General features: G+C 60.0%; 1 protein-coding gene across 1 annotated transcript; it reads left to right on the top strand.

The window, feature by feature from the left end:
• The first annotated feature begins 8,377 nt into the window (after nucleotides 1-8,377).
• FZD9 (frizzled class receptor 9) lies at nucleotides 8,378-10,526 on the top strand. Its single transcript, XM_084823390.1, has one exon. It carries the CDS (start codon nucleotides 8,490-8,492, stop codon nucleotides 10,113-10,115), a length of 1,626 nt encoding a protein of 541 aa, XP_084679516.1. The 5' UTR covers nucleotides 8,378-8,489; the 3' UTR covers nucleotides 10,116-10,526.
• The last annotated feature ends 436 nt before the right edge of the window (nucleotides 10,527-10,962 follow it).

Below are 10,962 nucleotides of genomic sequence, written 5' to 3'. Positions count from 1 at the left end.
CTGTCTCCTTTGTCTCCTTTGTCTCTTCAACCACTGCAACTCCCCTGGCCAACTCCTGTTTGCTCCCCCTGTTCACTCGCTCTGGTCGCCCACTGTCTGGGAGCTTGCTTGCTTCTGTAGTCCCTGGAGCAGCTTGGTCTGCTGTGCTTTGCTGTGCTGTGCTCTGCTGGGAGGCGGGAAACAGACCTCAATAGGTCTTGATAATCTCACAAATAATCTCAGTTATGGCCTTGAGTGTCTCTACCGCTGAATATGCTGCACCAGTGTGGAACGCATCGGCACATGCAAAGCAAGTAGATATTGCTGTGAATGAGGCAATGCGCATAGTGACAGGATGCCTCAAACCGACACCCGTTAATAAACTATTCTCTTGTTGGCATTGCCCCACCTAAAATTAGAAGGGAAGCAGAAGCAGATACCAAAAGAACTAAGCAAGAGACTGATTCTCGTCACCCTTTGAGCGGATATATTCCCCCAATTCGTCGACTTAGATCTAGAAAGATTTTATGTCAAGAATTAATATCCTAGAGGGGACCAAAGAACAGAATCGAATAAGTAAATGGAGGAATGAGATTACCGACTTGAATATTTTAACCAAGGAAGACATGGCCGCTGGAAATACTCTCCCTTATATAGTTTGCGGGACAATGAACAGGATGAGGGTGGGGGTACCAAGGTGTAAGATGAATTTGTTTTAAGTGGGGGCTGTTGGCTGATGACAATATATTATGTGAATGTGGAGAAACCCAAGACCCAACGCATCTGATGGTGTGTCAGTTATCGCCGGAGTCATGTACTGTTGACGATCTGCAGCAAGCTAATGATGATCTGTGGCGGTGGCTACATTTTGGCAGAGTAAGGTTTTATCTGGATACGAAATAAATAAATAAATCTCACAAACAAAGCAAACGCAGCACCAGCTGAGCCCCAGCCTGGCATGTGGAAGGCCTCAGGATTAATCCCTGGCACTGCTTGTCAAAAAGGATGTTGGAAGGGCGGGGGGGGGGGATGATGCCAGTCTGAGAATTCCAGCCTTCCCCAACTTGGTGCCCCATCAATGGCCATGCTGGCTTGGGATGATGGGACTGGTAGTCCAATACACCTGGTGGGCACCATAATGGGGAAGGCTGATGCAGACAGTCCTGGGCTGGATGAAGCAATGGTTTGAGGAGGGAGAAGCCTGCTTCTGAGGTTCAGTGAAGTGTTGCTCTGGAGAGGCCAGTCCTGGCTGCTCTCAGCCCAGCCTCGTCTCCGCTCTTAGTTGCAGCGCCACATTCTGCCAAGACAGCAGAGTGAAAGACTTGCACATCTATTATGGCCGGTGCTTTTGTGGACTAGAGTTCATCTGGTGACACTTCTGCCATGATAAATGCATTGCGGGATTGCTTTCTCAGCAGCAACAGACTGACAAGGGCTGCCCCGCTGGAAGGAGCATCCTGCTGAGGAAGCCTGGAGAGGGGAAAGTTAACAGCAAGGAGGGGGGGGGCAGCGACACACAACTAAAAAATACATGTCTTTTAATTTAATTTAGCTTTAATATGTAAAACTGTTGCTCTTGGCCAGAGGCACCAAGGCTTGGCCAAGAGCAATATGTGGCTTTCTAAGGCAAGGGCTGCTTTTAAACACACACTCGAGGCTGTCGGGCAGGGACCGAGTGCGGGGGCAGTGTTCGTGTGCAACACCTCTCCTTGGGCCTCCTTCAATACAGGGGGCAGAGGAGCCCAAGGCTGCGGGAGGGTGCTTGTCCCACTCCCCTGCTGTCAAGCTGGTGGCTCCTCTGAGCTGTCCCATGACTCTGCCCGGCAAGGGCACACAGTGCCCGGTCCCCTGGGGGTCGGGGGGGCAGCATCTCCGAAGCAGAGGGGGCAGCTGCCAGATCACCTGCCAGGCTGCCTGTTGCTGCACACACCTCCGGGGGCACCCTGGTGGCGGCGGCAGCAGCACCGAGCCCCTCTCAGGCCCAGCAGCCTTCTGCAAGGGGACGCCCAGAGCCCAAGCTGTGGGGTGTGGGCCAGTGTGGGTGCTTGGAGGGCTGCTGGTGAGTCCTTTCAAAAGGGGCCCCCTGGGGAAAACCTGCCAGAAGGAGGGCAGTGGCAACCTGCAGCCGGACCAGAAGAAACCCCTGCCCTGCCTGGCCAGCTGTGTGCCCCAAACCCCCCACCTTCCACAGCCCCTTGTCTGCTCCTCCCTTGCTTTGCCACGAGCACTTTGGCCAGGGTCACAATCCCTGGCACGAGGCCATCCTCTGACGACCAAGCACGCTGCCAACCTGGCCAGGGGCGGGCAGGGTGTCACCCTACACTTTCCATTCATTCCAGGAAAGCCTCTCGCCCCTGGAAACAGAGTGGGGTGCCTCAGATGGGCAGAGTCCACAGTCCCTGAAGCAGCCTTCCCCAACCTGCTGCCCTCCAGCTGTGTGGGACTGCAATTCTTACCATTCTCATGCCAGGCTGTCTGGGAATGATGGGAGTTGCAGTCCCATGCAAATGGAGGACACTGTGGCCAAGGAATTGGGCCATGCAAGCTGGCCCCCTCGCCAGCTGTGTCGAGGAGCCCGTGCATCTGGGCAAAGCACGGGCCGAGTGAGGAGGCCAGCACCGCTGCAGTGTTGGGCCAAGGGAGGTCTGCTGAGCCAGCAGCCTGCCCCGTGTGGCAGCCAGCCAAGTGCTGGCATTAAACGCAGATCCGTGTATTTTTATATTGCCTGCAACATCCCAAAGAAACCATCCATGGGAGCTCTCTCTCCCTTACTGCTTGAATATGTTTTTTAATTTTCCTTTTAATTTAAACAGTTTAAAACAAGGATGGCAAACTGAATGCGGACCGCAGGGGTTCCCCAAGCGGCCCCTGAGCTCGCCCTGATCTGAGATGAGGGAAAGGCCATCCACCTTTGCAGACCTGAAAAGAACTGAGACGTGCGATTTGCGGGCAGGCGCTCGCCTCTCCTGATTCAGACATTCTTTTGGGGCCTTGATCCAGTGGGCTTTAGGCCATGGCCTCCTCTGTTCAAGCAGGGCAGCAGCGAGGCCGGCGTGGTCTGGCCAGCGCACTATGCTGGCTGAGCGGCCCCGGACTCTAGCCTACGGCGTGCGGGGTTCCCGCGCAAGGCAGAAGGGGTCTGTTGACAGCAGGAAACCTCGAAAACGGCAACCCTGGAGCAAGACAAAGGCCTTCGGGTCAGCAAAGGAAGGCTGCGTGCGGCGGGAACCACCTGGGCTTCCTCTTCGCGTGGCAGACCCGCTCTCCGGCCCGCCGCCCCGAGGCGCCCGCACGCTCCGGAGCGGGGGGGGGCACAAGATGGCCGCTCTGCGGCGGGCAGGGCGCGGGCAGCCCGGCGGCTGACGTGCTGCGCGGGTCTTGCCCATCAGCAGCCCTCGCCTGGCCAGGCCTGGAAGAGGCAACATACTTCTGGGGAAGGGACGGATCACCTTTCCTTACAGTCCCGCGCAGGGATCCAACGTCAATAGCCAGAAGACAGGCGGCACAGAGCTCGGGCGGGGACCCCGCCCGGGATGGGGGGCGGCGCAGGCAGGGCTGCGTCTCGGGGAGCCGGGAGACTGCGGTTGCTGGCACCCTCGCAGCGGCTCCCCCCCGCCAGCTGAGCCTGGAAAGGGGGCCGAGGCTCTCCGAGGCGTCGGGGCAAACTCCACGCCGGGGCTGCGGCTGCCCCGCTCCACCTCCGGCGATCCTGCGAAGGCCGGCGGAGCGCGCATAGGAGCGCGGCTGCCCGCCCATCTCCCTCCCCCCCGCTGCAGCATCGCCTGGAGGCACGTGAAGCAGAGCCGGGTCAAGCAAGGGGACGAGACAGAATCCGAGGCCGCGGGGCTGATCGAAAGCAGAGTCAGTGAGCCGCTGCTTGGACCAGCCTTCAAAGCAGTCCTGGCCCAAGACCGAAGCGCTGCCAGAGAGAAGCAGCAGCACAACCCGGCAGCAGCTCTGGCTGCAGGCGCAGCTCCTCCGTTTCGAGGTCAGGGTCCCGCTAAAGACCCGTTAAAACAGGCAAAAGCCACCCCGTCTCCTTCACCTGGACGGCTTCTGTTTTTGACCATCCTGCTGCTTATACCAGCCTTCCTGGCTGGGAATGATGGGAATTGCAGTCCAAACACCCGGAGGGCACCAGGCTGGGGAAGGTTGGCTTATATGCAGTTTGCCTTCCTCCGACTCCTGTTCCTGCCGCTGACTTACACCTGGCCACCCAAATACAGCTAACAAGTGGGTGTATCTGCTAAGGTTTCATTCAGTGAGTCTGCAAGGAAAGAAAGATCCCCACCATTGCAGGTAGCAGCCTTCAGGAGCCCCACCCTGGAAGCCTGGGGGGACCCAAGCTGGAGCATGGATCGTGCCAGTGAAAGGGCCAAGCCTGCCCCAGAGCGAGCACCTGTGAAGCTCCCTGCGGCACCCCAGTCCCCCAAAACCGACCCCAGGGAGCCCTGCCCTCCTCCAAATGCCGGTCCTTGCTCCAGTCTGCACTTAGTGGATCAGCCCACCAGGAACTGAGTGAGAGAGAGCGCGTGCTAGCGGAGGTTGAAAGAACTCATTCAAAAGGATCCTTGGGAGATAAATTTATCTTCCTTTGGAATTTCACAGAAATAGATGGTGCAAAAGGGCCGCGGGCTCAGGTTTCAAAGGGCTACCAGAGGCAGCGCTGTGCATGCAGCCAGCCAGCTTCCGGAGGGAAGGAGGAAGGGAGGGTGAGTGGAGGAGCAAGAACGATGGGCCTCTTCGATGGTCCTTGAAGAGGCCCATCCAGTCGGTCCTCAGCAGGACAGTCTGTGGCCTACACAGACAGGGGCAGACAGTGGCGCTGGCCTCTCAGCTCCAGTGGGGGCTGGTGCACCGATGTCAGGTGAGTCTGTGCCGGTCTCAGCTCCTTTAGCATTCTGACTGAAACCTGGAGCGGAGACAGTGCAGGTGGGGAGGATGCCGTTTTCGAATGCTTGCCTATCTGGAAAACTCCCAAGTACAAATGTGGCACAAATTGCCAGGATTTGTTTTGTTTGCACCAGAGCTCTCAAGATACTGCACCCAACTGCACTCTTCAGTGGTGCAGCCACCCCACCGCCTCAGGCTGCAGTGTGGCCACATACGTGAACCAGGCCTTTAAGACACATCGCCACAGATGCCAAACTGAGCTGAGAGTTGCTGGGCGTTATGATGTTCCACAGCCACATAAATCAAACCGATGAACAGGTGAAGTTTTCCGAAGACTGAGATGCTGGGATAGGAAAAGCTGCACTACCGGATTCCTGCCTGCCAAGCAGAGGCTCCAGCCTGTCAGAAAGCAGCTGTCTTGCATGGTGGAACATGCAGGTGGCTGCTTGGCCCCAGGAACTGCAGAATAAAGCCACTCTGTCGGGCAAAAGCCACGCTGTGGCTCCTCTGGGGTGAACGATCTCTGTCCATCAGGGAAAGACCTCCTCTCTGCGATATGTCAGGCACCAACAATCATGTGCTTTCAGCAACTTTTAAAAACGTGCTTGCTTAACCTGACTTTTCCCCACCATGAACTTGTCTAACTCTTCTCAAACCTCTGGGGAGAGGTAACAAGCAGGGTACTGCAGGGTCAGTCCTGGGCCCAGTGGTCTTCAACATTTTTATTAATGACTTGGAGGAGGAGGTGCAGGGAATGCTGATCAAATTTGCAGATGACACAAAATTGGGTGGGATAGCTAATACTTTGGAAGACAGAAACAGAATTCAAAGTGATCTTGATAGACTGGAGTGCTGGGCAGAAAACAACAGAATGACATTTAATAGGGATAAAAACCAAATGCAGTTACAAGATGGGGGATACGTGGCTCAACAACACTACAAGCGAGAAGGATCTTGGAATTGTTGTCTATCACAAGATGAATATGAGCCATCAATGGGACATGGCTGCAAAAAGGGCCAATGCTATTTTGGGCTGCATGAATAGAAGTATAGCTTCCAAATCCTGGGAAGTACTAGTTCCCCTCTACTCAGCACTGGTTAGGCCTCATCTGGAGTACTGTGTCCAGTTCTGGGCACCACACTTTTAAGAAGGATGCAGACCAACTGGAGAGGGTTCAGAGGAGGGCAACAAAGATGATCAGGGGACTGGAAACAAAGCCCTATGAGGAGAGACGGAAAGAACTGGGCATGTTTAGCCTTGAGAAGACTGAGGGGAGATATGATAGCGCTCTTCAAGTACTTGAAAGGTTGTCACAGAGAGGAAGGCCAGGATCTCTTCTCGATCATCCCAGAGTGCAGGACACGGAAGAATGGGCTCAAATGACAGGAAGCCAGATTCCAGCTGAACATCAGGAAAACCTTCCTGACTGTTAGAGCAATACAACAGTGGAACCAATTCCCTGGGGAGGCGGTGGGCTCTCCCACACTGGAGGCCTTCAAGCCGAGGCTGGACAGCCATCTGTCGGGGATGCTCTGACCTGGATTCCTGCATTGAGCAGGGGGTTGGACTCGATGGCCCTGTAGGCCCCTTCCAACCCTACTATACAATAAAGTTAATAAAGTCCCTCGCTAACCTCAGCTCCTTCTCAGCTTTAGCCTTCCTGATGCCATCCCTGCAATTCTGTGCGACCTGCCTGTACTCTTCCTTTGTTGCTTGGCCTTCTTTCTACTTCCTATATGTGTCCTTTTTTGTTTTCAGGTCATCCCTAAGCTTTTTGTGAAGCCACAGTGGCTTCTTCTGTTGTCTTCCACCTTTTCTTCTTGTTGGAATTGTTTGTAATTGTGCCTTGAGCATTTCCTTTCTGAAAATCTCCCACCCATCTCGGACTCCTTTTCTTGTTAGCATTGCTTGCCATGGGACCTTACTGATCATTGTTCTGAACTTATTAAAATCAGCTTTCCCAAAATCCAGGGTATGTGTTTGACTACACTCGGCTTTTGCTTCCTTTAGAACCATGAACTCAAGTATAACATAAAAACCGATCCCTACAGCAGGCTGAGTGCTGCCTGTACAGCCATGTTCGACAGTCATCCGGATGGCTGATATGAGGTGGGACAAAGCCTGCTTTGGGGTGCAGCAGGCAGGGGCAGCTGTCCAAACTGTTGGGGGGGACTCTGGCCGTGTGTCTCTTGACCTGACCCTGAAGGGCTAATATGTACCCGAGTCAGGTGGGAGGAGGCCCTGGGACGTCCCGTTGCCTTTCCCCGCCTCCTCCCCCTGCTCTCCTGCTTCCTCCGGCGAGGGATGCTGACCCGGAGGCTGACCTCAGCCAACTTACCTCGGGAGTAAGCCTGTTGTATCTCAAGTAAACTCTGTCCTCAACTCAAGTGTGTTTTGTCTGCGTCTGCATCCGTGGCTACTGACTGGGGCTGCGGGGGGGGGTTTGGTTCGGACTTCACAAACTCCCGTTCATGGCAGCTCTGGTTTGAAGGAGCGGGGAGCCCCGTCCGCAGCGTGGGTGATGGCAGCCCGTGAAAGGCGGAGGCAGGCAAAGCCACCCCCGCAAGGCGGGCTGCGACGCGCGGCGCACCCTCTCAGCAGCTCGCGGGGAGGTCAGCCGAGCACCACGGTACGGGTGAGGGGGGTCGGGGGCCCAAAGGGGCAGCCTCCACTTCGCGGGAGGGCCTGGCCAGCGGCGCACCTGCGGGGTTTGGGCGCTCACGGGCCCCTCAGACAGCCGTGCGCGCGACTTGCGCGGAGCACCTCGCGGGTGACGCGGCCCCCGCCAATCCGCGCTTCACAACTACTTCTGCCCCCGGATACGTCAGGCCGACGAGGCTGCGTGCCAGCCCGATCCAAAACCGCCGCTGCCGCCGAGCACGTGCAGCTCTGCGCCGGGGCCCCGGATCGCAGCGCCAGCGCGCCAGCGGAGCCGCTCAGCGCTCGCTGCTGACGCCCTCGTGCCCGGCCGCAGGCCCAGCGGCGCCGCTCCCGCTCCCGCGCCCTCGCCGAGGTCGCCGCCCGGGCCAGGCGGCGTCCCGCGCGTCCGCGCCAGCAGCCGCTCCGCGCCGAGGCCTGCGCGGGGGCCCCTCGCCTCCTCGCTGCCGGCGCGGGCGCGAGCCGGCCGCCCTCGCCCGGCCGCGGAGCTCCCGCGGCGCCCAGCCCAGCTCCGGCCCGGGAGCCCGAGGCCCCCGGGCCTCCGCAGAGCGCCCGCCCGGAAGCCCCAGCGGCGGCGCCCCCGCCCCGCCCCGCCCCGCGCGGGGTGTGTCCCGCCGGGCCGGGCCCGCCTCCCGCGGGTGTAGGCGGGCCGCGGCGCGGCGCCCGCGAGCGGAGCGCCGGCCGCGGCAGAGGCGCAGGGGAGCCGGGGCCGCGGCTGCTGCTGCGCGGACGGGGCGCCATGCGGCGGCGGAGGCGCAGCTAGCGGCGGCGGGGACCGGGCCGAGGCATGGGCGCGCCCTCCGCCCTGCCGGCCGCGCCGCTGCTGCTGCTGCTGCTGCTGGCGCGGCGCGCGGCGGGCGGCGCGGCGCTGGAGCTGCTGGGCGGCGGCGCGGGCGGCGGCGCGCTCGAGGCGGCGCGCGGCCGCGGCGGCGGGCGCTGCCAGCCCATCGAGATCCCCATGTGCCAGGGCATCGGCTACAACCTGACCCGCATGCCCAACCTGCTGGGCCACGAGCACCAGCGCGAGGCGGCGCTGAAGCTGCACGAGTTCGCGCCGCTGGTGGCCTACGGCTGCCACGGGCACCTGCGCTTCTTCCTGTGCTCGCTCTACGCGCCCATGTGCACCGACCAGGTCTCCGGCAGCATCCCGGCCTGCCGGCCCATGTGCGAGCAGGCGCGCCAGCGCTGCGCGCCCATCATGCAGCACTTCCACTTCGGCTGGCCCGAGGCGCTGGACTGCGCGCGCCTGCCCACGCGCAACGACCCGCACGCGCTGTGCATGGAGGCGCCCGACAACGCCACCACGGCCGAGCCCCAGCGCGGCGGGCGCGGCATGCTGCCCGTGGCGCCGCGCCCCGCCCGGCCCCCGGGGCCCGGCCCGGAGGCGGGCGGGCGGGCGGGCTGCGCCAACGGCGCCAAGTTCCGGCACGTGGCCAAGAGCCGGTCGTGCGCGCCGCGCTGCGCGCCCGGCGTGGACGTGCTGTGGTCGCGGCGCGACAAGGACTTCGCCTGCGTGTGGATGGCCGCGTGGGCCGCGCTGTGCTTCGTCTCCACCGCCTTCACGGTGCTGACCTTCCTGCTGGAGCCGCGGCGCTTCCAGTACCCCGAGCGGCCCATCATCTTCCTCTCCATGTGCTACAACGTCCACTCGGTGGCCTTCCTCATCCGCGCGGTGGCCGGCGCCGAGAGCATCGCCTGCGACCGCGACGAGGGCGAGCTCTACGTCATCCAGGAGGGGCTGGAGAGCGCCGGCTGCACGCTGGTCTTCCTCCTCCTCTACTACTTCGGCATGGCCAGCTCCCTGTGGTGGGTGGTCCTCACCCTGACCTGGTTCCTGGCCGCTGGCAAGAAGTGGGGCCACGAGGCCATCGAGGCCCACAGCAGCTACTTCCACGTGGCTGCCTGGGGAGTGCCAGCCATGAAGACCATTGTCATCCTCACCATGAGGAAGGTGGCAGGCGACGAGCTGACGGGGCTGTGCTATGTGGCCAGCATGGACGCGGCCGCCCTGACAGGCTTCGTCCTCGTCCCGCTCTCCTGCTACCTCGTCGTGGGCACCTCCTTCATCCTGACGGGCTTCGTGGCCCTCTTCCACATCCGCAAGGTCATGAAGACGGGCGGCACCAACACTGAGAAGCTGGAGAAGCTCATGGTGAAGATCGGCGTCTTCTCCATCCTCTACACCGTCCCGGCCACCTGCGTCATTGTCTGCTACTTCTACGAGCGGCTGAACGTGGAGCACTGGCGCCTGCGGGCCGTGGAGCAGGGCTGCCTAGCCTTCCCGGGCCGCCGCCACCACAGCCTGGACTGCTCCTTGGACGCCTCGGTGCCCACCATGGCCGTCTTCATGCTGAAGATCTTCATGTCCCTGGCGGTGGGCATCACCAGTGGTGTGTGGGTGTGGAGCTCCAAGACGCTGCAGACCTGGCAGAGCTTGTGCAACAGGAAGCTGGGACTGAGGACGAGGGGGAAGCCGTGCAGTGGGGCATCCTGCGCCGGGGCACACTGCCATTACAAAGCCCCTGCCGTGATGCTGCACATGACCAAAACAGAGCCTTACCTGGACACCCCAACCCACGTCTGAACGGACAGGCCCCAGAGGCCCAGCAAGGGAGCGCTGCCATCTCTCCGAGCAGCGTCAGCAAACTGTAAGCAGGAAGCTAGGGGAGGAAGAGAGATTCCCGGAGCGGCATCCAGGGGCTTTGCTGGCAACTTTGTCAGGCCTGTGTCTGGGGACCCTGCAGAGAACAGCCAGCACGGAGGTGGGGACCAGATGCAACCACTTTTCCTGGTATTGGGCGTTGGATGTCTCTGTTGCCAAAATCCAGTAACTATTTTAATGTTTTATTTTGGAGGCAAGAAGGGAGAGGATTTGTCTCAAGTTTATTTAATTCTGTAATTTATTTTAGTGTTTTTTTTTTAAGTAAAATCATTAGTTGAAAGAAATGGAAGAAGTGGGGGGGGGAACCCAATAAACCCTAGCTGTGTTATTTCAACTGAGGTCTGTGCTGTTTGCAGGAATTCAAGAGGCTTTAGAAACAGCTGTTCCAGAAGACTGGGGTGGGGATGGGGGGCGATGCAGGCGCAGTCCTGTTAATTGGGATGTCTGCGGGGGGGGGCAGCGGGGAGGAGATGGAGCCCCTTGCTGGCCCGCATTTGAGGCCTCGCTCCCGCGGCAGGGAGGGGCCCCTGGGCTCCTTGGCCTCAGGGAAGATGGCTTGCTGCCCTGGGCGGAGAGATTGCAGCAGTTGTTTCAAAGCCAAGGGCATTGTGAGCCCAGCTGGAGCGTAGTGGGACGGAGAGCTGGCTGTGCCAAGGCTGTGCACACAAGGCCAGCGCACAACAAGCCCCCGCCCGGCCCCCACTGGCTTCCAGGGTGCTGACCTTCAGCCCAGTCTGCTGCCGAGATCCAGGCCAGAGGCTGCCAGGGG

Source organism: Heloderma suspectum, chromosome 16 (genome assembly GCF_057233095.1).
Source record: "Heloderma suspectum isolate Gila_16-S chromosome 16, 16-S_ref, whole genome shotgun sequence".
Taxonomy (NCBI): domain Eukaryota; kingdom Metazoa; phylum Chordata; class Lepidosauria; order Squamata; family Helodermatidae; genus Heloderma; species Heloderma suspectum.
Note: the sequence above shows the minus strand (reverse complement) of the source record. Positions and strands in the feature narration are given on the sequence as shown.

Coding starts and splice junctions, on each gene's coding strand:
- FZD9 (XM_084823390.1), top strand. CDS start 8,490: ATGTGCCAGGGCATCGGCTACAACCTGACCCGCATGCCCAACCTGCTG.